The 27,913-nt window shown below is 50.3% G+C and overlaps 7 protein-coding genes and 1 non-coding gene across 8 annotated transcripts; 3 read left to right on the top strand and 5 right to left on the bottom strand.

Moving 5' to 3' along the window:
* Positions 1–4,214: 4,214 nt before the first annotated feature.
* HO133_006993 lies at positions 4,215–4,318 on the top strand. The gene has a single exon. It is a non-coding gene; the product is annotated as a tRNA-Met (tRNA).
* A 5,803-nt stretch (positions 4,319–10,121) lies between these two features.
* HO133_006992 (uncharacterized protein) lies at positions 10,122–11,896 on the bottom strand (the record flags this gene model as incomplete). The annotated part of the gene is made up of 4 exons (XM_037297888.1): positions 10,122–10,563; positions 10,615–11,204; positions 11,262–11,799; positions 11,835–11,896. The coding sequence occupies 4 exons, from the start codon at positions 11,894–11,896 to the stop codon at positions 10,122–10,124; spliced, it is 1,632 nt and encodes a 543-aa protein (XP_037156523.1).
* A 1,034-nt stretch (positions 11,897–12,930) lies between these two features.
* On the bottom strand, positions 12,931–15,314 carry HO133_006991 (uncharacterized protein; the record flags this gene model as incomplete). The annotated part of the gene is made up of 5 exons (XM_037297887.1): positions 12,931–14,422; positions 14,472–14,728; positions 14,783–14,873; positions 14,932–15,214; positions 15,299–15,314. 5 exons carry the CDS (start codon positions 15,312–15,314, stop codon positions 12,931–12,933), a joined length of 2,139 nt encoding a protein of 712 aa, XP_037156522.1.
* Positions 15,315–15,857: 543 nt separating this feature from the next.
* Positions 15,858–17,218, top strand: HO133_006990 (uncharacterized protein; the record flags this gene model as incomplete). The annotated part of the gene is made up of 2 exons (XM_037297886.1): positions 15,858–15,987; positions 16,038–17,218. 2 exons carry the CDS (start codon positions 15,858–15,860, stop codon positions 17,216–17,218), a joined length of 1,311 nt encoding a protein of 436 aa, XP_037156521.1.
* Positions 17,219–18,082: 864 nt separating this feature from the next.
* HO133_006989 (uncharacterized protein) lies at positions 18,083–19,420 on the top strand (the record flags this gene model as incomplete). The annotated part of the gene is made up of 1 exon (XM_037297885.1): positions 18,083–19,420. One exon carries the CDS (start codon positions 18,083–18,085, stop codon positions 19,418–19,420), a length of 1,338 nt encoding a protein of 445 aa, XP_037156520.1.
* Positions 19,421–19,786: 366 nt separating this feature from the next.
* On the bottom strand, positions 19,787–20,792 carry HO133_006988 (uncharacterized protein; the record flags this gene model as incomplete). Its single annotated transcript, XM_037297884.1, has 3 exons — positions 19,787–20,192; positions 20,367–20,668; positions 20,748–20,792. 3 exons carry the CDS (start codon positions 20,790–20,792, stop codon positions 19,787–19,789), a joined length of 753 nt encoding a protein of 250 aa, XP_037156519.1.
* A 451-nt stretch (positions 20,793–21,243) lies between these two features.
* HO133_006987 (uncharacterized protein) lies at positions 21,244–22,173 on the bottom strand (the record flags this gene model as incomplete). Its single annotated transcript, XM_037297883.1, has 1 exon — positions 21,244–22,173. The coding sequence occupies one exon, from the start codon at positions 22,171–22,173 to the stop codon at positions 21,244–21,246; it is 930 nt and encodes a 309-aa protein (XP_037156518.1).
* Positions 22,174–23,408: 1,235 nt separating this feature from the next.
* HO133_006986 (uncharacterized protein) lies at positions 23,409–26,915 on the bottom strand (the record flags this gene model as incomplete). Its single annotated transcript, XM_037297882.1, has 6 exons — positions 23,409–24,128; positions 24,452–24,753; positions 24,807–24,995; positions 25,048–25,511; positions 26,127–26,510; positions 26,650–26,915. The coding sequence occupies 6 exons, from the start codon at positions 26,913–26,915 to the stop codon at positions 23,409–23,411; spliced, it is 2,325 nt and encodes a 774-aa protein (XP_037156517.1).
* Positions 26,916–27,913: the final 998 nt, after the last annotated feature.

The following is a 27,913-nucleotide window of genomic DNA, read 5'->3' as shown; positions in this document are numbered from 1 at the left end:
CATCGAGTTTGAGAAGATTCCTTTGCAATGATGAGGCTATCCTATTCCCACTATGCTAGAGTATTGCCCGAATCCTCCTCAGACCCTCCTTCTTCCTACTCTCCTCGCTGCCAACACAAGAGCCGAAGAAACAAGGATGTGTAGTGGTAGGGAGCCCGTCAGTCTTCCCCAAACACCCACCAAGCCCGGCCGGCCGAAACCAAGACACCGGACCTGGCCGAGATCATCGCCGACTCTCATCCGCTGAAGCGCGGTTCCCCCGAAAGGAAAAGCGAGAGTGTGAAGAAGGCTCACTCTTGGGCGCTGGGGATATAAGTCATCAGCCGGGTTGGAGATTCTGTGGCTACTTTGAGTAACTCAGAAGAGGCTGTTGCGGGTCTCGTCAGCGAGGGAAGTCCAAACAGAGAGAACGGTAGGTGAAACAATGGCGCTGCAAGAGAAGTGTGCGGAGGATGTGAGACTTACACGTTTACTATAGAATTGATTCTATGAAGTAAACTGCGGCGTCGTCAGTATCTGCTGTGCAGTTAGGGGGGTGGGGTGATTGCATACGTCGACATGGAGAGCAAATTTTCGGGGCACGAGAAGTTTTTATGTGGGCGGGTTCGCGCTAAACGCTAGCGCTCACTTTTGCTACCCGGCTCTCGCTTAGATCTTGGAAAGAAAAGGTCTTCTCACTTCCGAGACATTCACATGCAAGCATTCTACACCAGCAATCTCGACCCTCTCAGCCTATCTCAAATTGCTTGGGATAGTCACTCTCTATGATGCTTAACCATGTTGAGGACATAACACTCGCAAACTTTGAACCTGTTGTCATAGTAAGTGCGTGTGCTGGCGGAGATCTTCGCTGGCAACAATTTCACTTCATTTGCCTGTGAGGGGGAAAGCCCCTGCTCTACAATTGTTGAGATTGGTTTGCCTGCGATGGTGGTGCTCAGTAGGACTTTCCGGGTACTCTTCTGTGCCCGCAGTTAAAAAAAAATCCCCCTGGCAACACTCGGTGCATTTGCTTACACCGGAGGAAATTATTTCCCTAGCAAAGTTCCCATGCATTGGTTCGTGTTGATGGAGGTTAATTCCGCTGCAAAAAAAATCGTATGCTAGCCCTTATCGAGAGAAACGTATTCTCAAAGAAGATACTTCCGATCGTTTGCTTGGATCTGCGGAAATCTTTTGCTTTTTTAAGCCTTGCAATTGCTGAAACTTCTTCTGTCGATGGCTTGATGTGGTAAAAGAACTTTCCCTCCGTTCACCTGCTGCTTCGAAAAGTTCCTCCAATTTATTGCCTATTGCGTTGCGAGGTTTTTTCAGCTGTGCACCAGTTGCTTAGGAGGTACCGTCCAAATACCTGCCCATAGCTCTAGGAGTCGATTCAATAGTGGGGAGTATCTTCCACGGCTGCCGCTATGGTGACGGACATTCTTTCCTCCATCATGTGCACACGGTTCGGGAACTTTGAGGCTGTATAGAAGGTAATGGTAGTATCGGGGCTGCCCTTCGGAGCAATATACTTGCAAGAAGCCCTGCTAACACCTACTACCAAACTCATTGTTCAAAGCAAGTGTGGTCGAAGCCTCCTCTCTCGGCACTCATCGCCACCTTGAAACAGTCCTCCGTTGTAGACACTGACTACGCAGCCAGCGACAACGTTGCATACATACCAACTCAATACAGCTACCATTCTCCCAAATGAATTCTTGATGTTTGTGAAACCGAGCATTAGGAGACCAGCTGTCTCGAAGAACCTGCTACTAGCGCAGCTGCCGGCCATGCGCGTATTGTGAATGATGAGCCAAGGTCTTCAGAACATCCCAAAGCAAGGAGTCCAATAGTGTGACAGCAGGAGAAGAAAGCGAGCAATGATGGGCAAAACAAGCTTTGCGTTATACTCAAACAAATCTGTGAGATTGATGACTTTCAAAACAGTGCCTCACCCTATCTCCGGCCGTTCTGCGAACATAAATGACCTTCAAGGAGGACAAAGAAGGTGCTTTGGACCTTAACGTGAAAGTTGATAAGCTAAATCGATCACGGAGCGAAGTCATTAGCTGCACTTAGTATCACTAGGTTGTAAGGTCTGCAAAGAGCAACATCGAAGCAAACAACACTCAAAAGCCATCACTTGGAAACCACTACATACAGAAGGCCAAATAGCTTTGCAAGTGTCTAGTCTCCGTGGACTGGGCCTACAGCTGTCTCCATAAAGTGGCGAGCATGCACAAAGTGTCAATTACTGTAACGCTCACTGTATTGTTTTCATCCCATTGAAGTCCAAGTCGGGCGACCTGTGAAGCAGTCTCCTGCTCACTTTAGTGGTCACTTACTTCGTCTTGACCCAAGTTAATTATTTCCCTGCTACTTGCCCTTCCGCTTCATTCCCCATCTCCATTCTCCAACCGCCAGAAACTTCCCACCGACATCTGGGACTATTGAAGACGCACTTTTCTACAACCAAAAACATGTCCTTCCTGCACATCCTGTAGCAGTCTTTCTGACATCCGCAAACTTTGATATTCTCAACCTGCGACTACATTTGTGATGCCTTCCGCAAACTCGTACCACAATAAAGTTCACTTCCAATCGCAATGCTGGCTCCGTATTGAGAAGATGGTGCGATTATTGGCTTGGTGGGACCTAGATATCTCTGCGAGAATCATCACCGCCTCAACTCTCTCATGCAATACGGGTCGATAGAGCCCTGGCTTACCGTCAAGTACAATTCAAGCGTACAATTGCGCTCAACATCCTCTTCCACCGAGTACTACACGGCGTAGCTCAACATTATCTCTGATCAATTACCCGGCGGTGTCTCTCCTCAACCGTATATATGCTTCAGTCTTTGACAAGTTTTCCGTAAATTCGCGACCTAAAATTCGTTTACAAAAACGATTTCATTATTCCAGCAAGGGAGTCTATTTGCATACGATCAAAATCCCCGCGAACGAACCATCCTGGAATGATTATCCTCGCGAGAACACTACGGAAGTAGGAACACCCTTTGCCTCACTGTCTTTGTTTGCATCTACCATCAGTCCCCATATCGCTGACCCAAGTGCACTCATTAAGCAGTATGTAAGAGTATTTATTGGCAATGTAAGGATCCGATATTCTGGATACATCTCAACCTCATATTCTTATACGTATCGATCCTACGACTAGACCTTTCCGAGCCAGAGTAGAAAGGATATAGGCGAGCTGAAGACCGTCAACAAAATTCAAGTCTTCACATCCCTGTAACGGACGAACGAGGCTTCGAGGATTTGTGATACTTGCTTGCTCAAGCTGAAGAAGGTACAGAGCAACGCATTCTCCTGAAATTTGCGGAGCTCAACGGGACAGGTGATACCGGAATGAAGACGAGTCAAAGAAGTACTCCAAGTGCCACCTAACTACAACGAGCCCATGGCTGCAGGGTGCTGACGAACGGACTGAGAAGTCCCTCATCAACATGACAAGCCAACATGGACAAGCATCGTCGACTCTCCACGCCATCCTAAAGCCTTTGCTCGAAATCTTCTTCAGGCGCTCAACGAATCGGGTTAAGGCCGAAGAGGTGGCCATCACGTCGACTAACACATTAAATTGGCGCTACCCTCCTCTTCCAGAACACGGAACCCGATCGCAATGTCCTGACATACGGTTCCCGGCGCCAGATGGCCCATTACTCCTCCAAGGGTAGCGTCAAAGTTCGATAGGTCGCTAGCCATGTCCACGATATCTGCAACGGCAGGAACCACAAGCTCCTTATCTTTTGCGCGTGGCCTTCGACACGGTTCTTGGTTGAGAAATTGAGTGCTTCCGGATCAGCCTTGGCTTCAAAGTCCTCAGAACCCGCTTGGTAAACGGCCAGTAATGTAGGAGCCCCTGCAAAGCCGTCTTTCTGCTAAAGCTGGCCACTGTGTGTAGGTAGTCACGGAGAGTTTAGGATGAATGCGTGTCGCTCTGACGAGATGAGCATGGTTTTCCCCGCGGCGCTGGAGGAAACGCATATGCCTCGTGAAGGTGGACTGCTTTTCGACTCCTAGTAAAATTGTACATAATTACGGATTTCGTTGAACTGCAAAAGTTGGCTGAAGACAAAGGGATTTCATGTGAGAGGCATGTAAGCGCAGCAATCAGCTTCGAAGGAAATTTTGAGATAGCACTCGTATAACCACGTTTCTTCGCCGACGGTGGTAATATATTTGCAAATAAGCCCCAAAATTGCTATCGTCTGGGTGGGTTAGTTGGTTAAACCGTCGGTCTCATATTAAATTATGACCTCTTTGAAACAGTGGACATCCGAAAGTCGCGAGTTCGATTCTCGCTCTGGACATTTTTTTTTTCTCGATATTGGCAAGCCGGAAAGTGTCGTATCTCTCTCAGCTGGACAATGATTAGATCTTTTGTTTTGGTGCTAAGACTTATGCCCTTTTTGTTTCGGGCAATACCTTTCTTCAACATGCCTGGCTGCAACAAATGACTGGAAGAGTTGGATTGATTTAGGGTCTAGTTACATAAGAAAGCTTGGCGATCCTGACAAATCAGCATCGAACGAGAAGGGAAGTTTTTGAGAACTCAGGATATAATACTTGAAAGGGAGAACGGGAAATGAGCAAGAAGCAAGAACGCGATGGCTACATCAAGCAAGATACATCCCGCGTGAGTACTACGCCGATCGATTCGATCAACAAGAATAGACCCCACGCGAGCTGGAGGATGAAGCGAACGCGTCTCGCAAGGTAGCACAACGTGCCGTTTCCATCTACTTCGTCCTTTCTTGCTTCCCTTCTCCGTATCTGCTGCTTGCGGTTCTCCCCCTTAGTCTCTCTTCTGGAGTGATCTGCCTGCAAAATCCAGTGATTTCATCTCCCATTACATCAAGAGTATGGGAGGCACCAACCCATGCTTGACCGCCGCGAGCTGGATTTGCAAAGCGTGGCTTGATACTATTATCATTGGGGTGTAATACTCCATTATGGACGACCTCACCAAATATGTTCCTTGTCGAAACGAAGTAGCATTTACTATTCACTCATTGCTACCAACTCGTTTCCGGCTTCCACAGAAAGCGAGGTCATGGAGATCGCTTCTAAGATTCAGTCACTGATGAAGTTCTAACTGCAACTGGTCCCTGAGCATCTTTCAGGATGGTGGCGCAGTAGAAATCAACAACATTGACACAAACAGGCTAATGGCTATGGCCAACCATGTATACGCGGTTGTCGATCAGGATGATCAAGACGTGGAAGAGAATCCAGAGGAGGGCTAGTTAACTTTTTTTCAGGCCAAACACGAGTCTTCAAGGGCGTGTTGATAGATTATACTCGAGATGCCAAACGGCACCGCTAAAAGTACCGCAACGACATAGAGAATCACCTCGTCAACACTCCGACTATTCTTGGGCAGTATGAGTTCTCATTCAACTTCGGTCAAGATTTCTGCAATCAGTACCGTGCCATACCATGGAAGTTTTCGCCAAACGGTGGGAAGAAGGTGTATCGAGGGATTGACTGACACTGTGAGCTGATCAGGAGCGGAGCTGTTGTTACTGAAAGATTGACGCCAACATTGACTACGTACTCCAAGCTGGCAAAACAACTGACGGCTTCAAGCTAATCTGCTACTAATTCCACCGCTTGCTCATTTCAACACCAGGCAGTCATTCAAGTAGCTACCTTATCGTTGGTCAAAGTAGCGCAAATTGAAACTATACATATTGGCCATCCTGGCCCAAAATCCCGCGCCCGTGGAGTCAGCACTTGGTCGAAAACCCTTTGTTTTAGATGACATCCCGGCATCTGTCTGGCAAGGTATGCACCCACTTAATATAAGCCGATTCGTCAACTAATTTGTTCCACTCATACACCGCTGCTGGCCACATAGCTTCTAACGTGATAGTTATTCTACGTTTGGATTTTCAATTTGCAGCATTTCCACATGTGCTCATCAGGATTCAAGTCGGGGCTTGATGGAGGCCACACTAGCGTCTCAATTCTGTGTTGTCTCAACCAAGATATCTTCTCTTTGGAACCATGGATTCCTGCGCCGTCCTGCATGACTATAGGCCTTTGTTCCATTGCTCGAGTGCCCGATGCCAGGGTCGTACGAGTGGATCCGAGATTTGGTCGACAGCGCACTCAAAATACGAGATCCTCTTCAACAACATCGCCGGGCTTGCGTGGCAATTAGAGAAAATGCAACCGAGCATACTGTGCCTCGACCGTGTCATTGTTCGACGGACCGAACATTTGCACTGGATGGCTTCGAAACCGACGGATGATCTCGCTAGATTCTTCAATGAAAGTCACAGCTATTGATTTAAGGGCTCGAAGAGAGTCAAGTTCGTGTTGGTTGAGTGTAGAGAGCCCTGGACGAAGACTACTTCGTAGGTAGGGTCACCAATTCCTGCGGGGACCTGCCAATTTGTCAGCCCAAACACATGATACCACAATTTGCAAGCGCAAGAGCTCGTCCATTGGTTTTCATGGTCCCGATCGGAGAAGCGCGGTCGTGACGGAATCTACGACGTTGAGTGTGTTTCGCACCCAGCTGTACATTTGACACCTTTTCATCTCTCCAGATGTTCTGGTGTTCCTTTCCGCTTCTCTGTTATCTGCCATTAACACTAAATATCTTGCGTAGCTTTTCTTTTTGTTCCCTCCATTAAGAATCGTGAACTCGGTTCTTGACATCTAGCTTCTGTATCTATTCACTGGGAATCTCAATCGCGACAACATTCTTCCCATTTGCCACAAAGTGATTATGGCATTCAATTCCAAGAAAGCCGCTGTATACATCCTGAGTATCAGTTTGTGACCTTGTCGCCTACGTATCGGAATATTCACTTAACGAGGTGCCCCGAAATGTCCCAGAAGTCTTCAGCACAGCTCAATCGTCCAAATGATGGTGTTACTTGGCGTCTGCTCTCAGACATCAGCAAGAATACGTTTCCCGACTCAGTTTATAAGCTCAATGAGACGAATGCCGCTTTTGTGGTAGTCCAATTGGAGAATGGAGCTTGTTCGCATCGGCGCAAACATTCCACCATATGACATCGACAGCGCCGGTCTCCAATTGACAAAGGCGCAGGCCCTCGGTTCGAGTACTGCAGGGCCCACAGAGTGTGTGCGAAGGACCTTGATGCGGTGGTTGACGAAAAGACGGCACTCGGTCGGATGGCTGTGGTTCAGTTTCTGCGACTGAGCCGTTCGGTCCTCAAACTAATGTTGAATACGGTTACGAGGAAATAGACTGTCAAGGACAGTAATGACCGGTTCGGCGAGAAAAAAGATCATGGCGCCACCCAATGGTTCAAGAAGACATGCCCTTCCGAATGGATACTCGGCTGCCGGGATCGAAGGGGTACACGCTCGTATCTCCGTAGACATTTTCCGAAGTCGAAATCATCACACCCCGCTGTTCGGGGACAGGAGTCAAGGCCAGGAGACGTTGATGGTTTCGTAGTAATCCAAAAAGCTGGACAATGGCCTGCGGCCTCCCAGGGTAGTCGTGATCCGTTCACACACCACTGACCCAATGTACCAGCGATTTACCCCAATCCGCCTGATGGATTGATCAAGCGGTGCTAAAGGTGTCGAGGCCCGCGAGAACGGATCAAAACCTGGTGAGGGTACAGGTCTGCGCCTATCTATCCACACGCATTCATGGAACCAAAACACTTGCCAGAAAGTGTCTGGATGAGACCGTGGAAGGGAGACACAGATATGCCTAGTCTCCAAGAGAAAGGAGGCGGCAGCACTGTCACTGCGGCGGCCGGGACATGGGGGAAGCAAACGCGGACTTTGCCCGTATATTCACGATAATAGAGATAGACTCCGATTGGGTGGGGCGATGTGGTGGGGCGACTGGGTGTAGCGGTCTGGTGTAGCGGCTTGGTGTAGCGGTTGGGTGTAGCGGTTTGGTGTAGCGGTTTGGTGTAGCGGTTTGGTGTAGCGGTCTGGTGTAGCGGCTTGGTGTAGGTAGGTAAGTTTTTTGGTATAGCGGTTTGGTGTAGCGGTCTGGTATAGCGATGTGGTGGGGCGACTGGGTGTAGCGGCTGAGTGTAGCGGTTGAGTAGGCAAGTTTTTGGTATAGCGGTTTGGTGTAGCGGTTTGGTGTAGCGGTCTGGTGTAGCGGCTTGGTGTAGGTAGGTAAGTTTTTTGGTATAGCGGTTTGGTGTAGCGGTCTGGTATAGCGATGTGGTGGGGCGACTGGGTGTAGCGGCTGAGTGTAGCGGTTGAGTAGGCAAGTTTTTGGTATAGCGGTTTGGTGTAGCGGTTTGATGTAGCGGTCTGGTGTAGCGGCTTGGTGTAGCGGCTTGGTGTAGCGGCTGAGTGTAGCGGTTAAGTAGGCAAGTTTTTGGTATAGCGGTTTGGTATAGCGGTTAGTAAGCAGGTTTTTGGTGTAGCGGTTGGGTGTAGCGGTTGGGTGTAGCGGTTTGGTATAGCGGTCTGGTGTAGCAGCTGAGTATAGCGGTTAGGTAGGCAAGTTTTTGGTATAGCGGTTTGGTGTAGCGGCTTGGTGTAGCGGTCTGGTGTAGCGGCTAGGTAGGCAGGTTTTTGGTATAGCGGTTTGGTGTAGCGGTCTGGTGTAGCGGTCTGGTGTAGCGGCTTGGTGTAGCGGCTGAGTGTAGCGGTTAAGTAGGCAAGTTTTTGGTATAGCGGTTTGGTATAGCGGTTAGTAAGCAGGTTTTTGGTGTAGCGGTTGGGTGTAGCGGTTGGGTGTAGCGGTTTGGTGTAGCGGTTTGGTGTAGCGGTTTGGTACAGCGGTTAGTAAGCAGGTTTTTGGTGTAGCGGTTTGGTGTAGCGGTTTGGTGTAGCGGTTTGGTGCAGCGGTTTGGTGCAGCGGTTTGGTGCAGCGGTTTGGTGTGTAGATTTTTGGTGTAGCGGTTTGGTATGTAAATTTTTGGTGCAGCGGTTTGGTGTAGCGGTTTGGTGTAGCGGTTTGGTGTGTAGATTTTTGGTGCAGCGGTTTGGTGTGTAAATTTTTGGTGTAGCGGTTTGGTGTAGCGGTTTGGTGTGTAAATTTTTGGTGTAGCGGTTTGGTGTAGCGGTTTGGTGTGTAAATTTTTGGTGCAGCGGTTTGGTGTAGCGGTCTGGTACAGCGGTTTGGTATAGCGGTTTGGTGTGCAAATCTTTGGGTGTAGCGGTCTGGTACAGCGGTTTGGTATAGCGGTTTGGTGTGCAAATCTTTGGGTGTAGCGGTCTGGTACAGCGGTTTGGTATAGCGGTTTGGTGTGCAAATCTTTGGGTGTAGCGGTCTGGTACAGCGGTTTGGTATAGCGGCTTGGTGGAGTGATTATATATTGTCGCTTCTCCAAGCTGCTCCTTTTCCACAGCACCTGTTTCATTCATTCACGCCTCCCTCGCCTCCACTACCATCATCCGCAGCAAGAGATCCCCCCCCTCCCCAACCGGTTCCCCTCCACGATCTACCCCGTGTGCTCAGGTTTACAGTATTGATTCCTTTTGAAGCCCGCCACCGGTGACTCGCAGGCCATTCCCGCCGCGACGTCTCTCTCTTCCGCGTCCTCGAGCCTCCTCATCGGAAACGGTCTTCTTCTCCTCCTCAACTCCTCGTTCCCGACGGTGCGAGGGACCTATGCCATGACCGATGGACGTCACGCCGAACAGGTCTCCATAGGCAACGGGGGAGCCGATGTACCTGATGGGCGTGCTGCCCCTTGTTTCCGACCTGTATACATGGTCCCTTGCTGTTTCCAGCATTAGCTCTGGATGCTGTGTGTAATTATTGTTTCATGTACGCTCGCTCATGGCTGAGGGTGTGTGTCGGAATCTCTGGTACGCAAGTCCTGCGATCATTGTTGGGTGCGTTTTTGGCGGCTTCGAGGACAGCTTCTGCTGCTTCCGTATGGTCATTGGTTGGTTTTGGACTTTTTGGCTATATGGTGTTCCGTTCAGCGCTCGCTTTCGAATTAAGGTCTGTCAATGATGGTAGGATGTTAGTTATGGAAGCTGGATGCACAAGATTTTGCAGCATCACGATATGCCGAACGACAAGTGCTAATGGTCATTGCTAATCGGCGAGTTCAAGTGCGAGCTACATCTGTACATAAGCCACCAGTATCATACTAGACCCATCGCAATTCGTTCATTGTCCATCCCTCGCTTGATCGCTTAACCGAAAAGAGCATCACCAAGACGAATCGACACCGTCTTCGTCTGGCTATAATTCGCCAACGCGGCCTCACCCAGCTCTCGGCCAATCCCACTCTCCTTGTAGCCACCGAATGGTAGGGTGTGATGTAGCATGTTGTACTGGTTCACCCAGACGGTTCCGGCTCTCAAAGCATTGCTGACTCTGATCGCGGTGTTGAGGTTGGATGTGTGGACGGCGGAGGCGAGACCGTAGGTTGTGGCGTTGCCGAGACGGATGGCATCTTCTTCGGTCTTGAACTTGGCGATTGAGCAGACGGGACCAAAGATCTCTTCTTGCATTATCTTCATGTCTTCAGAGACGCCGGAGAAGATGGTTGGTTGGATGAAGTAGCCCTCTTTGCCATGGCGCTCGCCGCCGATTTCGACTTTCGCACCCTCTTTCTTACCGGCATCAATGTATCTACATTCGCATTAGTATATATGATGCAAGCAGGGCGTAGATGAGTCTCACCCCATGATACGGTCATATTGCAGCTGGGAAACCTGAGGACCCTGGAACGTGTCCGCACCGAAGGGGTCACCAACAACATTCTTCTTCGCCCTGGCCTTGAAAGACTCGATGAACTTGTCGTAGACACCCTCTTGAACGTATATCCTGGATCCAGCACAGCAGCACTGGCCGTGGTTAAAGAAAATACCGAAATTGACCCACGAAATAGCGTTTTCGATATCCGCATCGTTGAACACGATGTTTGGGCTCTTGCCACCAAGCTCCAAAGTAACCTTCTTCAAATTCGAGCCAGCAGCCGCTTTCATGATTTGTCGGCCAACAACGGTAGACCCGGTGAAAGCGATCTTGTCAACGTCCATGTGAGCTGAGAGGGCAGCACCTGCGACCTTGCCGAAGCCGGAGAGGATGTTGATCACACCAGGTGGGAAACCAGCTTCCTTGACGAGCTTGGCGGCATAGAGAGCGCCGAGTGGGGTTTGTTCGGCGGACTTGAGAATGACGACGTTACCGCAGGCGATGGCAGGGCCAATCTTCCAGGACCACATAAGGAGGGGGAAGTTCCATGGGATGATTTGCGCACAGACACCGATCTAGACAGACTTCTGTCAGTCACGGAATCCTGCAATGAAATGGTAGGATGAACGAACAGGTTCCTGCTTGGTATAGTTGAAAGTCTCAGGGTTCGTCTCAATGACTTTGCCGTGGATCTTATCTGCCCAGCCGCCGTAATATCTGAGGCATCCGGCGCACATCCCGATATCGACCTTGGCCATGCTGAGCGCTTTGCCATTGTCTAACGATTCGATGGATGCGAGGAGGTCGAGGTTCTCTTCGAACAGATCTGCGAGCTTCACGAGATATCTTCCTCGCTGCTCTGCGGTGACAAGCCTCCAGGACGTCTCGAAGGTCTTGCGGGCAACGGAGACGGCGTGGTCGACATCTTTTTCTGTGGCTTCGTGAACTTCGCAGATGGGTTTCTCGGTAGAAGGGTTGATGGTCTCGAACGTCTTGCCATCCTGGCCCTTGACGAACTCGTTGTTGATGAAGCTGCAAGCACCGGGGTCAGCCTGCGGTCTAGAACGTTTGGTGGGGGGCGGCGAGATATCGTCGGATAAAACGCGGGGTAAAGCCGATGACGGGCAGGAGTCGCCATCGCCAACAGTGCAATGCTTTGAGGTGCGGAAACTGATGAAGAAATTGAAAATGAGCGAGAGACTCACAGTCCTGTGGGTTGCTCGTATTTGCCCGCTGCAGGCGTTTCTAGAGTTACTGAAAGAGACATGTTGAGGAGCGGTTTACTTGTTCTCGGTTTGCTGTAGTAAAAAGGTGTGGATGAGTAGTACAATGCAAAAGATTGTAAAGCGTTAAAGAGAAACGGGGCGTGGGAAGAGGATATGCAGATTTCTAATATATAGAATTCACCAACTGTTTTGCTGTCTTGTCCAAAAAGTTAAAATGAACAGGACGTTTAACCCCACACATGCTGTCTCAGGCTACACTAGATGAAGAATTATAACGTCATTCTCCACCATGACCTTCAAACTCAGTGTTCAGTATTCAATCAGAGAGGAAAGGATTCACGAAGAGGGGGTCTACCCCTCACCCGACAACCTTCTCACTTTGGCATCGGATGCACCTTCGTCCGCGAATTGCATGTAAGCCGTCCCATCAATGCAGGTCTCTAACAATCTAGATCTTTCCATTTACCCCAACCTGCCTCCTTTCAGTAATTCTCCTGAGTCAATTGACCCTTCCCCCCCCCACAAACGAGGCCCAGGTTGGGCGAATGTGGATGGATTGTCGTTCAAGGCTTCTGCTGCATGCGCAGCCTACTTCAATCTCCCTGATGCCGACTGATATAGTATGCAGGTCATTGATAGACAGGATGAAAGAGGCAATGAAGTGCAACACTAGATCCTCCTTCGCACAAATGGACACTTGGACACGGCCCCAGATCTCACTAAGGCGGAACCTATCATTAAGGTACTTAACTTGCAGGGTCAAAAGATGGGCTGAACGGAACGGATGGCTTGAAGAATCCAGACGATCTCGAGACAGTCTTGCCAGTCTGGCCCATCCATCTCGACTCAAAGCACCGGATACAGTTAAGAAATATTGCTTCATTCAACTCACATTGGAAGCTATCCGGGAGAGTAACCCTTTTAAACACTAGTCTTATGTAGGATGGGTATCTAATGTGGCAAATGCTCGCTAATCCCTCGATTGAACGCCATGCTGTACACGCTATGCGAGCTATTCGGACGTTTCTCGTGGGAGCTCAAGCTCTGACTTCGCTTCAACAGAACACCATCTCCCTCAACGTCGATTTCTCGAAGATCGTGCCGAAGGTGCGGGCTCAAAGGCATCGTCGTCATCAGAGATATCATCATCGCTGACCTCCTGTACCTTCTTCGTCGCGCCCCTAGGCTGAGTCGTAGGCTGGGAAAAGTTCAGCTGCGATTGCTTGCCCGCCGTGGGTGCAGCCGCCCGAGCAGGTGCACGCTTAGATGCGGCTGTCTTCGTTGGTGCTGCTTTCTTTGTCCCTCGCGTAGGTGGCTCCGGCTTCACAAAGATTTGGCTCTCGTCTTCATCGGAATCAATCATGACCACGTCTTCCTCTTCCTCCTCTTCTGACTCGACGACTTTCTTCTTGCTCCTTGAATTCTTCGCCGGAGCAGTTTTCTTAGCGGGGGCAGCAGCCTTTTTCGGCGCTGCTTTCCCTCGACCTTTCGCGGTTGATTTGGCCGCTGGTTCATCTGATTCGTCTTCATCCTCATCCTCAAGATCTGACCGGGCAACCGCAGCTGGTTGATCATCCCAGGCACCATTGAGGTCCGAGTCCCATCCATCTGGACGAGGCTTCCGCTTTGTCTTCTTTCGCATAGATCGATGGCCAGAGGCAAAGAGCTCCTCAAGATGGGATTTGCCCTCCTCCATTGCTTCGCGAATGTTGTCTTCGTCCAACTTGTCCATCTGCATCAACTGTTCAACTTGCTTCGATAAGTTCTCCGTGACAAACAGCTCCATCGCGTGCTTGTCATCTTTGTCGATGAATTGGCTGACCGCGTCACCGAAGGAATTTTGGGGCAGTATTGTGAGGGACTGCGCGGCGAGGAACTCCCGCACCAGCCTTTCCACCTTCACCGAGTCGATAGCGAGTGATGCAAGCATAGACTCTTCGGGCATCTCTGCGCCGTTCTGTGCCCTCTTAGTGCCACCTGTCTTCTTTCGATAGAACTGGACCACGTCCTTGATGTTGGCAACCTTGTCAGTAAAGCGGTTCGAAAAGCGCTGTGGGTTCTCGCAATCGAAATTACCCCCTTCGGGTGCGGTATACTCCACCCGCAGTCTGATCAGCGGCAACGGTGGATCCTCGTCATCTCCTTCTCCCTCGTTTCCCTGAGCGGCCTTCCATTCTTCGTGGGCTTGCTTGATCATGTCATCAACAATGCGCGTGAGGAAACCAGTCAGCTCAGTCCGATTGTTGGCCTTTTTCGCAAGTCTCATTGCTTCCTTCTCTTCAGATAAAACGATCTCTTTCATCACGAAAGGTCTGACCGTCTTCAGTCGGATAGTTTCCACCGTAAAATCTCGACCCGTGACACTTAGTACAGCAACGTGCTTTGGTACCGCTTCACCTGGCATGAGTGATGTGGCGATTGAGGATCCCGGCTGCATGACATGGAAGTTCATCTCGGGGACGTACCTGGGATCGATGAGACACTCGTGTTCGTGACCCCATATGACCATGTCCAAAAATTCAGGGAGGAAATGCTCTGGAAGAAACCCCTTCGGAGTGTGCTGATGGCTATTGTTAATTTTAGCATAGGCCCTTTTCTACGATGGATAAGACCTACTGGTTTTGATGAACACTCATGAGATTGAACCAGTCCTGTTTCTGTGTACCTGGCTGGAAGAACGTGACCTTTCCATCTTCGAAAGTCCGATGAAGCCGCTCATCCCTCACATTGCTCAAGCCGTACAAAGCGAGCTTTGTGTTTCCCTTTTGTAGAAGTACAGGCTTGATTTGAAGGTTGTCTGCTTCTGGAGTCCGTCCGTAGTAATTGAGTAGACCGGCTGCTTGGAGCAAATCGAGGGCTGCAAAACGGCCATCCTAGCAAATGTAAGCCAACTTAATCCCAGCTTCTATTGCTTCATTGCAACATACCCCTGATGGGTCATCATGATTGCCATGTATGGAAAAGACTGGGATGGCAACATTTATGTCTGGGTCTTCGTAATTGACATGGTTGAATGCCCTACAACGCTTGTCAGCTACTGGCCGGCTCCAACAACCGCTGTCTAATGTTGGCCTACCCTTCGAACACCTCGCTGCTGTCGCTGAGCATTTCCAGCTCGCAGGGCTTCTCTCCATAGCAATTCATTCTGAGAGATCGCATGACGTTGAACATGGCCTTTCTTGAGGGCTTGTTGTCGTGGAAGAGGTCCCCGGCCAAAAGCACCATGTCGACATCTTTCTCTTTCGCTAAGCACATGACCTCGTGGAAACTCTTCCAGCTATCGTCCCCTCGCATGGCGTCTCGCTCGGCGTAGCCAACATGATTGTCTGTGGCTACGAGTATGCGTATGGTATCTGCAGCTAGAAGGTCTGTTCAGTACAAGTTCTGAGATATGGTAAAAATGCTGTGGGAGTACGGTGGTCCGTCGTAGAAAGTTTCCTTACCAGGAAGACCAGGCATGATGCGCATCAATCTCTGCGTTGAATTGGAAGATCTTGCTGTCTCTATGTCCTTAGATCATCGTGACATAGATGTAGATATGAGGAAAATAGGGTCGAAAGACGAAGAATGATGTGCGGTTTGAACTTTGAATAGTATTTTACCAGAGTGTTGAATGACTATGGGAGACGCGGATAGTTCGTGTCAAGGTGGTCGACGCCGCTTTAGGCGGCATACGCACTTGTTATGCCAGCGCCACCAGGCGCCTGAAATACCTAAACGTATTGGTGGGTAGATTCCAAACCGAGAATCAATGGTTCCGAGCGTTGCGCTGGGAGTACAGTAGATTGCTGCCCAAATGCGCGAACTTGGTATTTTCCATTCGTCGAATGTTGACAAACGGTGTCATCTCCGTCATTACTGTGGGTACTTTATGTGACACAAGTGAGACGACGCTAGCAAGGCTCTCTCTCGCTCATCCTTCAGTCTCTATTCACCCTTCTACGCAAGGCACAAGCGCTTTTCAAAGACCGTATGATGCTTTTGGCCAGCTGTAGTGCTCCAATGCAGATTTTTGCCGTGTTTTTGACACTGGTTTCTGGCTACGTTGCTCTGTTGGCACAAGAACGTGCCTCAGACGAGCAAATGACGCTGAAAGTTCCGAGTTCGGAGCCAAAGAATATCGTCATTATTGGTATAGCACCCTTTACTGACAGTATGCCTCAAATTCTCATCATTGCGCAGGAGGCGGTATCATCGGATGTTCGACTGCATACTTTCTCACGCGGCATGCCTACTACAATCCGGAGATCCATTCAATTGTCATCCTGGAGGCCAGCAGAATTGCTGGCGGGTCTTCCGGAAAGGCTGGCGGTCTTCTTGCCGATTGGGCAACTCCGAAATGTCTTGCACCGTTGAGCTTCAAGACTCATGCGGCATTGGCTAAAAAGCACGGTGGTGATAAGATCTGGGGCCACAGAAGTGTTTACTGTGCCGACGTCGAACTTCAAGCGCAGGATGTCGGCTGCAAGGTTGAGGCAGCCAATTTTGCCAAAAAGGATGTCATTGCACAATCCTCCAAGGTTCCTTCGGAGCTGGACTGGTTGCTCCCCGGAAGTATCAAGTCCTACAAGGAGTTGGGGACACCAAGCAACTCTGGTCAAGTGAATCCATACATGTTTACCAAGACATTGGCAGAATTAGCAGAAGATAAAGGCGCAAAGATCATCATTGGTTCTGCTACTGCTCTCAACTACGCCGAGGACAACAGAAGCATCGCGTCAGTCCAGTACAGCCGGAACGGCACCATCCAGTCTCTGGGTGCTACCGATATTTTGCTTTCTGCTGGTCCGTGGACACCTAGGCTCTTCCCCAGGGTGCATTTAGAAACGCCCAGAGGCCATAGCGTGGTGATCAAGCCATCGAGGAATTTGTCGCCATATGTTTTGTTCCCGAACATTACAGCAACCCCCAATGGAAGCCTAGAACACATACTCTCCCCCGAAATCTATCCCCGACCAGGTGATCGACTCCATGGTTTCGACTCTGTATATGCTTGCGGGCCTGATGATTATGACGTCCCTTTACCGGACACAAGCGAGTCTGTGGCTGTGGACGATCAAAGTTGCAATGATGTTTGGACCGCTGTCAAGAGTATCTCGCGAGAGATATTTGACGGTAAGCTTATAACGAAGCAAGCATGCTACAAGCCGCAGATCAGAACTCACGAAGAAGGTGAGGAGGTGGGACCGATGGTGGGACCCACGGGAATTGAAGGCCTGTGGCTGGCGACAGGTCATGATGAATGGGGCATACAAAATGGGCCAGGAACGGGGTTAGTCATGAGCGAAATGATGTTCGAAGGAGCTGCTAAAAGTGCAAACTGTGATTCTCTGGATCCAAAGCACTTCTTAAAGATAGACTGACTCTATATGAAATTGTTCGGAACGTGCTCAAGCCCAGGGCAAGTTCCGACCGGCAGGCATTCATAGTAGGAGGTCCGTGGGGAGAGGCTTTTGTGTGGTTGGGAAGGGATTATGTTGGATGGTGGAGGAGAGCTCCTAGACAATTCGCTTGCGGATGGGGACTTGGAGGCGGAGTATTGAGCGGTCCGGTCTCGAGTCCTATGATGCGCTCGATAGTTGGCTTCGTACATGAATACCATGTTCAGGGTATGTCTAGTGAAATGGTTCACAGGTACACTTTACATGCATCAATGCTTTTGTGCAATCGCCTTCACTTCTTATTCCAGCCCCTCTTGGCCTGTCTCTTCGACTCTTGAAATCTCACATTGATCCTCCTTGATCAGGGATATTCCTATTCCTTCTCAACCTTCAGATACTTCAGCAGTGAGGTCTTCGTCGCAGATCCTATTGAGGAATTGCTATAAAGCCTCCTCGCGGATAGCTAAGCATAGAAACATTGACCAAGTGAAGGCGACCAGGATACGGAGGCGTATTTATGTACACTAACGGTGACGGCGGTGGTAATGTGTAGGTAGGGCGGCGAGGCTGAGGCTAGCCGGCTACGGCACGCTTTAACCGTATAGATCGCTTGCATAAATACCAGAGTTGTGCTCGTGGCGCTAGAGTTGTTATGCATCGAAGTGAATGCGTCACTAAGGCCGAAATTCACTCCCTTACTTGAAGTACTGTACACTGTGGCTTCTGTAACATTGCATGTAAAGTCTACGACCATAGCCCTGTTGGCTTTTCCAACCCACCAGGACCTTCCCCGCTCCATCCAATTCGTCTCCCTACCTCCAAACTCGGGCCTTCCCAACCACAACGATGCCCCTCGACATGACCTCCTCCGACACCTACGACACCCCGGACTCCTCCCCAGACCCCTACGACACCTCTTCCCCCACCAGCGCCACCACCAATGGTCTTCCTTCCCACATCGACCTCTCCTCTCTCCCCTCCGGCCTCCCAATCCTCGGTCCACTCACCGGCTACACCACCGCCAGACAAGCAGCCCGCTTACGCAAGGAGTTGGCCCAGATGTCAGACACCGTCCGGCGGCCCCTCACCCAATCCGAGCAAACGGCCATGGTATACTACACAGCCAAGGGCTTCGCCATCGCCTCCTACGGTCCCACAATCGGCATAGGCGCAGGTGTGTACCAGACGTACGCTACGCGCGCCCAGTTCCGGTGGCCGATGTACGGGAAGATGATCAGTGATGCGCCGGCGGAGGGGGAAGTCCAAAAGGGATTCTGGGACGGGCAGAAGATGAGGGCGGGCGGCAAGGAAATATTGCAGGGCGTGAGCAGTCAGGCCAAGGCGAACATACTGCATGTCTCGAGGGGTTTCGCGTACTGTCTGATCGGCGCGTATCTTGCGCCGTTGTTCGTGAGCTCGTACGCGGCTACGGTGAGTGCGGTGGGGGAGGTGCGGGATCCGAGGTTACACGAGGTCAACAAGGCGGTGAGAGAGGCGGTGCTGAGGGATCAGAGGCAGAAGAAGGAGCGGGGAGGGGAGATTGTGAAGCAGACGGATGCCAGGAGGGAAGGAAGGATGCCGAATTTCCCGAGGGAACGGGACCAGGGGAGGGGAAGAAGAGGCGGGGGTGCGGAGGTGGATGATGCTAGCCCGACGGGCGGTGCTATGATGGACATGGGGATAGATGAAGAGCAGGGGCGGTTGAGTGGAGCGGGGGATATGGGTGGAATGCTGAGCGATGGGCAGATGAGATCCGCGGAGGCAAAGGCAATGCCACCACCCAGCCAGACTCCTGCTGGGAACAGAGCGGCGACGTTTCAAATGGAGAAGGTGGAGAGGCAGCCAAAAGATTTCGGTAGCGACTTTGACGACGCCAGTCCTACGGGTGGTAGCGGGGCTATGGACGGTGGAGATGGAAGTGCAGGCAGCGTGTGGGAGCGCATAAGACAGCAATCTTCCTCTGAGCCTTCGGGGTCGAGCATGGGGAGAGGTAGAGGAATGAGAGGAAGCGGCATGCAGCAGGAACAGCAGGAGGGTTCGACCACGGGCGATAGTTTTTCCTTCTCGAACTCTGACGAAGAAAGAAGTTACGCCAAGATTGAGGCGCAGAGGGAATTCGATGAGCGCGTGGAAAAGGAACGGAGAGGGGGGGAGTTCAACAGCGGTGGAGGGAGACGGTGGTGATGCAGTAGGCAGCGTTGTAGAGGTAACACGTCTTGACTCTTCTCTCAAAGTGACGCTGGTGCTGGTGCGTGAGAATGTGTGTTACAATTACGGATCGACTGCGCCAATTTTGGCAAAACTTGGTCTGGCTCGTCGGGAAACGGCAGACACGAGGTTCATCAATGGATCCAGTTGTGCTCCTTGAGTGAGGCAAACGATTGAATCTGACGGAAAGAGGTGGAGGCTCTTCACCGCTGCAACATCGCCCTCCGCCATCTCGAAAAGGGTCAATAGCTTCTGTTCACGATCAAGCTTCTGCCTCAGCATAGCTCCTTGCCATAGTCATACCACCACCACAGAAACACAATCTCATTTTTCCCCCTTCCCTCACCACTTCTCCACACCCGGCCTGATATCAATCTCCCACGTAAAGCTCGTCTTCGGCTGCGTATGCAGGTGCCAATACGCGTCCGCAATCGCGCGCGGATCGATCTTGGCCTCCGCCGGCAACCCGTACGCCTGCGTGCGGGGGACGTTGATCACGCCGTCGATGACGGCGTGCGCGACGTGCACGCCCTGGGGGCCGAACTCGCGCGCGAGCGACTGCGCCAGGGCGCGCAGGGCGTACTTCATGGTGGCGAAGGCGGCGAAGAGGGCGGAGCTTTTGACGGAGGCGGTGGCGCCGGTGAAGATGAGGGTCGGGGGGTGGGGGGGTGTGGGTGTGGATGTGGAGGGGGTGGTGGCGGCGAGGAGGAGGGGGAGGGTGGCTTGGGAGAAGAGGAAGGATCCTTTGCTGTGGATGGGAGACGAGTGTCAGATGTTGGAATTTTTCACCCGTAAAGATGTGGCAATGGGGGATCTTTTCGCGTCGTTTGCGTGTAGTGTGCCATGCCGGCTGTAGGGGGGAGAGAGAGAGAGAGAGAGAAGAGAGAGAGAGAGAGAGAGAGAGCATGTGGATGCAACTCACACGCTCCCGGCATAACTCGCATCCAACACCTCTTCCGTCAGCTCCAGGAAGGGCTTTCGAACAAATGCCCCACTGGCGTTGAAGATCGCCGCCGCGCACTTGACGTCGTTTCCGTATTCGTGCTTCACCTTCTCCACCATGCCTTTGACGCTCTTCGAGTCCGAGACATCGGTCGATATCCCGATCGCTTTACCGCCGGAGCTGTTGATGGCGTCGACGATGGGGATGTAGGTGTCGGGATTGCGGGAGAGGAGAGCGACGGGGTAGGCGGAGGCGAATTTGCGGGCGATGGCTGCGCCGGTCTACGATCGTTTTTCCCGATATCAGCGTCGATTTGGGGGAGAAGGAGGAGTGGAGGGACGAGGTCAGGGGGGAACTTACGCCTGGGCCGACGCCGGCGATGATGGCGATGGTTTTGCTGGACATGGTGCTGGAGTGGGAGACGATGGAGGAGAGACGGGTGGTGGGGTGCATGAACCGTAGGGTTGAGGGAAAGGGTATTGCGTGATCGGCAAATGGGGGTTCAGTGACCGCTCAATGTATGAAAGACGATTGCCTGGCTACCTTTTATATATCAAGGCGCAGTTGTTGCATGCTTTGTGATCATATCATCGGCTCGGCCTTCGGACATGGGGGATTGGTAAGAACATCATGCTACCCAACAAATGTGTACTTTCAGAGCTTAGTGCCTGCTTGGAGTGTTATGATGTTGGAATTGCTAAGGGAAGGTACATGCACGGATGTCGTGATCTGGGAGCCCTATGTTTACATCTGACCTCGCTTAAGTCAAAACCCTAAGCTAGCTAAGAATTCTCTGAAGACAACCCCTTGAAAGGTCCCGTAGGACCCAGCAATCATCCTGTGGTGGACCCTTTCGTTACTTCTTCTTCGGAAACCCACTCTCAGTCTCTAACCAGGTCCCAAAATCCTTCAATCCGGGATGCATCCTCCTCAGCTTCGGTATATCCACATTGTATCCTTCCTCATCGAACCACTGAAACATGACGTTCATTTCCTTAAGCATCCACTTGATGAATTTCGCCAAAAATTCAAACGTAGTCGGTATCTCGTACCCCATCCTCTCTTTAAAAATCTGGCTCAACTGCGCGAACGTCAACTCATCCCCTGCCAAGCTGATGGCTTTGTTCTTATACTCCGGGCTATCGGGCTGCAGGAAAGCCTGACCACCGAAAAAGCCAATGTCTGATGTAGCGACGTAAGCAAGACGTTTGGAGGGCTTGAGGCTGGTTTTGATCCATGTGGCGAGGACTTTGCCTATGAAGTTGGGGGCCAAGCCGTCCATGAAGGCGACGGGGCGGAGGATGGTGTATTGCATTCTGGCGTCGGCAGCTCTGGCTTTAAGGTAGATCTCGATGTCGTGTTTGCTAATGAAATGAGGCACATAGGTTGGGTGTTCTCCGCCTCGGTCGACAGAGGTGTAGACGAAGATCTGGACGTTGTGGGCGATAGCTTGATCCACCACAGCTTTCCCCTGCTTGGTCTCGCGTTCCTGTGTAGCCCCATCCTGAACAGCTTGCAGGACGCTGAAAACGCCCCAGATGGGTTGACCATCCGAAACCTCGAGAGCGGCTTTGAAGACGTTGGGAGTATCGTCGAGGTCGCCCTTGACCAGTTTTATGATGGTGGATTTGGCCGCGAGGGCTTTAGCGGAGGGAGAGTTAGGATTCCGGGTGAGAGCGAGGATGGTAAAGTTGGCTTTGGAGTCGGAGGCTAGGATTGTGTCGATGACTTTGCCACCCTGCTTGCCGGTACCACCAAGCACGAGAATGGGCTTGGGAGAGGTCATGGTTGGAGGTATGTGTATACAGGAAATGCGTATGTGGTATTTATTGAAAAGAAGAAGGGCGAGTAGGAAGATGGGGATGGAGGATTCAATGGATACAATTCGTCCCCTTTATTTATATAAACAGCTAAGAGATTAGGGGAGGCTGAAAGGGTTCGCTCTCGCTCTCTTGGAGATGCGAAGTTGTCAATTGGAAATTTGATTACAAAGCTTGGCATTCAAGCAGGTCGCCTACTTACTCGTATTCACTAGAATTGACAATCTACTAAAAGTAGGATTTGCAATCTCAAAATAAAGTTAAGAGAGCGTAAAATATGGTTTTTAGAAATTTAAATATAATCCTGCTTAGATTGATAAAGTTATACAAGCTCCACACTCGGTATACCTTCCTAATCAGGCCTCAGCGCGCCTCTCTCCGCATTTATCTGCCCTGCAGGCACATAGATTAATCAACATCTTTATACCACATCACATTTATGAGTTATATTATATTGATTCCACTAACAAATGGTAGCAACACCTGGTCTCACTCCATAGGATATTTAGGCGTTATTTTAGACGTTTATGCAAAGCCTGTACCAAAAACCTAATAATGAGGCTTGATCAGATGAAAAATCCCGCATGACTTCTATGGAGCTACAAGCACTTGAAGAATTCGATCTACTCTCTTTTGACGATAAGATGGCTCGATGGACGAGATCGCTAGTCATTTAGTCGGTTATTTAGCTAGCCACTCAGTCAACTACTTAGTTAGCCACTTAGTTAGCCACTCAGCCAATCACTCAGCCAGTCACTCAGCCAATCACTCAGCTAGTCGCTCAACCAGCCACTCAGCAAGCCACTCGGCTAGAGAATACGAGTACCTCATCTATCCCTACACATTTTCATAACTTCCTGAGCATTATGTGTGTCAAGCAAAAGTGTATGTACGAGTTAACCTTCCTTGACATGGTGAGTTGCGAATAAAATTCTGGGTCAATCCGTCGCGCCAGGACCTAAGGAAGGTCAAGGGAGGAAATGGGTTTTGCATACGCTAAGTAATTGGTCAAATGAAGAGCCAACATCAGCTCTTGATCATTCTTTGCATGCGTCCGCAGAGCTTCAGGATAAGATATCTCCCAATTGCACGTATCGTGTTTTGCGAATAGATCAGATGTAATCATGTACAATAGCCTATCACAGTTCTGAACTACATACACCATAGACACGAGAGTCATCAAGCTGAACTTTTAACACCGTTACTGTTGTAGAATCACATCCCCCAAATCCGATATTTCACTCCCAAGACCGGGAAGCATCAGCAATTGCGTCCACTCCGCACGCATATCCACATCTTCCAAAACTAAGTCGAGCCCATAGTGAAGGAGCAAGCACGCAGTATGATAAAAAGGTGACTGTAATAGACGCCGCAGCACGTCCTTACCATCTTCAATTGCTGGATACTTGAAGAATTGGCCTGTGAGCCTTGAACCGGAGGTGGGCCTATAACGGTCCCAGATCCAGAGCGAAAGTGGTGTTCTTCCGGCATTGTCCTGTTCTATGGAATCTATCCCTGTCAGAAGCAAGTCTTCAATGATCTCGCTATTACCCCTAGAACTCCATACTGCATGATACAGGAGCGTCCGTCCATTTCGGTCTCGACAATTTATGTTCGCTCCCTTCTTGATCAGATCCCGGTATATATCCTTGGAACCAAAGCGGACAGCGAGAACCAAGATCTCCTCACCATTTGCCAACGAGCTGAGGGATAGAGTATTCAAGTCCCAAAAGGTTTGAATGATTTCTGTCTGCTCCAAAGCCAAAGCCAGCTCGAGGTGCTCATCCGTGGGGCAAAATTTTCGGTCAAACAGCCATCGCACTACTGAAGTCTGACCATAATGTATGGCCAACGACATCAGTTTTGTAGAGCGACCGTCAAAGTCGTTGGTGCTCTGGTTCGCCTCAAAGTGGTCGAGAACCTCTAGCCACCCAAAGCCGGAGTGTCAGAAGTCTGAATACCGAGGTTTACCCGGCTACCTGTAGGCTTCCCAGCAAAAATTCCCCACCAGTTTTGGTGGGAAGCCTACAGGTAGCCGGGTAAACCTCGGTATTCAGACTTCTGTGGGAAGCTAGGTAAACAGGGCTTCGAACATTTTTTTTGGCTGTACAAGTAGTCAATTCGCATCCGGATATCTTGAAGTGTTGAGCGAGCTAACTCAGACGGCGAGTAAATTAACTCTGATTGTGAAGGAAGCGACTCTGACTCAAGCAAACCATGATTAAGCCTATATGCCTCGGTTACCCATGTATTGAAGGCATCACTACTTCCAGCGCTGGTGGCGCCGTTGAAGAGGAAGCGCTTGCCATGAAGCTCAAAGACTTCCTTCCGAAGTTGTTCTCCGAGTCTATGGTAGTGGAAAATCCAATAAAGAATCGCATAGGACCAGAAAGGGTCACCAGATGGCTGATGACAGGTCACTGTCTGCAATGATCTCTCCACAACAGACCTATTTGCTTCAAACGTAGTGTAGCCCGGTTGAGACTCGAGAGACTCCCGGACTGACAAATGTGCGAATCGAAATCTGTCCAGCGATTCGTCGTATACTACCAAGGTGGAGCAGACATCCAAAATATCTGGAATGGAAAGACTTCGATACTTGATATTGTCCCTGAGCATGCTGCGATGGTGACACGGGATCTTGCGTCATCGGCGCAGAGAAGCCATTTGAAGAATGTCTCCGCAAGAGTACTACCACGCTGCTCAATTGCACCGATGTCTTCCAGGATCAAAGAATACATGCCAGCAAGGGATCGGGGGAGTCGGGCAAGCTCATCCACCAGGTCGCCTTCAATTTTGATACGGCGACTGTCACACAGGCTCTCGATTTGCAGACTTACCCAGAGAAACTTGTGTCGTGTTATGTGGGGAGACTAGTCCCTTCAGCAGTCTCCTATCATACTGTGCTTTCCGGATTTCGAACTCTATAAATCTGTGGATATCATCCTTGTTGTCATCGATGTTGATGTAGATATTTGGGTGCTTTTGCAGCCTTAGGACTATGTCGACATCGTCTCGACTGGATACGAGGACCTTCACAAGGTGAGCCGACTTATCCAACAGAACCTCCAGCGCCCCGAGCAGCTCGTGTCTTTGGCCGGAATGACATTCATCCCGAGCGTCAATGACTATGGTCACCAGCGTTTCTGCAACAGCATCAATGATGTTCTGGGTTGTTTCTGCTATATCGAGGGGCTCAATATCGGACACATCGTTATCAGTTTCTTTCCTTCGGCGGTCGCCGATGCGGACTCCCAATGAGCTTTGTAGCACACGATTTGCTTGAGAACAGCTCGCAACACTTCTGCGGGTTCTGAACGCTGGGGCTCTGCTGTATTCCTCTGGCAGTAAAAGTAGACAACAGGAGCAGCATTTTCACAAGCCGAAATCTCGGTTAGAAGCTGCTGGACGACCGTTGCCCTTGTCTTTGTAGGAGGAAACACATAGCTCTGCTGAAGTGGCTTACACCAGACATGTCTTTCCCGATCCGGCTATTGGATGTTAGGAGTTTGGCCACAAAGTCGATCACGAGGTAGAGTACCTACGTATGCTATGAAGCCACCAGACTGAGGACAAGCTAGAATCTCTCCACTGGGCGAATTGACGCTTATTCAGCAGCCATGATCCAGTACCTTCTAGTAAACCTATCCCATCGGCTGGCAGCGTGTAAAATTCAGGGGTTCTGCCCGAACATCCAAAAGTCCCTTCTTATAACCTATCGCAACTCAACAACGAGGACACCCACGAAAAAGTTTATAGTTTCACAATTGTTCTTCTCAAGCAGATATCAAACTTCACAGCAGATCATTTTACTGTAAAGCTTATTATTAAAAAGTTAATGCGTTGCAAAGGTATGGCATTTTGGATGTTCTGCCAAGACATTTTACACGCAAGGCGCCAGTGGATGGGCTATATAGACAGGGTCTGGTGGTGCTTTTTGTACTGAACGTTTGAAAGCCATTTCGGAATTGCTAGGCGCTCCTCTTTCGAATGAGACTCGTTCCTACTCTCGACAAGGCTTTCTGACAAGGCTGAGACTTGGTTCATGGTGCGAACTCTGGGCTCCTTGAAGTATGTGAGCAGCGCTTCGAGTTTAGATGCAGAATATGTGGACTCCGTTCGCAGCTCTCCGAAATCATGGACTAGATGGTCGATTCGGTCTCTCGCTGATAGTTGCTGGGTATGGCTCAATTGCGACCGTTCAGCGTCAACGATCCTGGTTAGCTCTGAAACCCTTTTGTCATTTTCTGCAATCCTGTCAAGATGTTTATTGACCAAGGTTTCCGGTAGCTGTGTGACACTCCTACAAAAGGGAGCAGAGAATCTATGGACTGCCGTAAAAAGGCAGTCCTGGAAAACAGCGGAGCTATCTGCTTCCGAAAGATGGCATGTGACCCTGATTCGCTACCAAACAGGAAGACTTTACTCCCAAATTTACGTACTTTGCGACTCGCCGAGCAAGTCCAAGGTCGAAGTGTCTGCGGCACTTGAAGAAGAACCGCAGTATCGAAGCATAGGTAGCGACGATCGAATCCTCTAGCATCTTGTCGACCGATGATAACTGTCGGAAGTAAAGCTTTTCGATTGCAGCATAACGGGCAACGGTCTTGCAGATATTCTGCTTGTCCTTCTCTTTCATAGCCTCGACAGCTTTGTCCCAAAGGTCCTGGACGGTGGCTGCAATGGTGATTGGGCTGATTGCAGCCATGGGGGGAAGGATCTAGCGACCGTTTATTGGAGCATCGCTTGAGGGGACCTTCCCAACAGTGGACATGCCGTTGCATTGGACCGCGACCTCTGGGACGATGAGATTTTGTGACCGTACTGTGTACAGAAGAAAGAGGAAAGAGGAAAGAGGCTCAAACCATCAGCGCTGCGCTTGTTGAAGGTCGTGAGCTTGACATGATGATAGTGCAAGGCTGATTGTTCGAGGCTGAGCGTACCCAACAGGGCTTTCATGAATACCCAAAAGCAGCCTCGCAGCCCATTTAAATTATGTCAGCCAGTGTATCTGCAGCTAGAAAACTCCTCCATGCATATGTAGATCCATGCAGCCTTGTGCACCTGTATTCGAACTCCGGGCAAAGAATCCATCGGAAAGATCTTCTCTTTCTCCTCGGACAAGATCCATAGAGCCAAAAGACATCTAATGGTTCTGAGCCTTGGGGAAATACAGTGTAAATAACCATACAGTGCAGGGTTGAGAACCCTTTGTTAGGAAATTCTGCACAGAGAGAACCACTTGGGCATCACTGAGCTGCCAGCTACTGTATGTGCTGCTGCCTGGAACCCGTGCCACACTATGTAGGCCATACTCAAGACGTCAGGTAAAATTGTGGTAGTTGCAGTTGTACATTAGTGACCAAGATTGCGTGACAGTACCTCCACTCTGCCTCTATGGTTGATAGCTTGGTTCAAGTGCATTTTCAACATCGTATGTCTCCTCCATATAGCCATACGAGGATGTCTTTGGGGCGCAAGGACTCGGCGTAAACCAATCGTAAGGTGCTGAAAATTAAGGATAGACCACCCTCAAGTCGCGCTCGCACGTTGTAGAAGTTGAGACGCATCAAAACGATCAAGAGATTCCACTGTAAGGTTGAACTCTTGAAGCTGACCCCCAAGAACGCTCCTCTCTGAGTCGTTGTCTCAAATTTCGGGATTGACGCCCACGACAGAGCAGACTGTGAAGGTAACAGGCCGCTC

The sequence above is a fragment of the Letharia lupina genome, assembly GCF_014066315.1.
Source record: "Letharia lupina isolate WasteWater1 chromosome Unknown contig_3, whole genome shotgun sequence".
Classification (NCBI taxonomy): Eukaryota; Fungi; Ascomycota; class Lecanoromycetes; order Lecanorales; family Parmeliaceae; genus Letharia; species Letharia lupina.
Note: the sequence above shows the minus strand (reverse complement) of the source record. Positions and strands in the feature narration are given on the sequence as shown.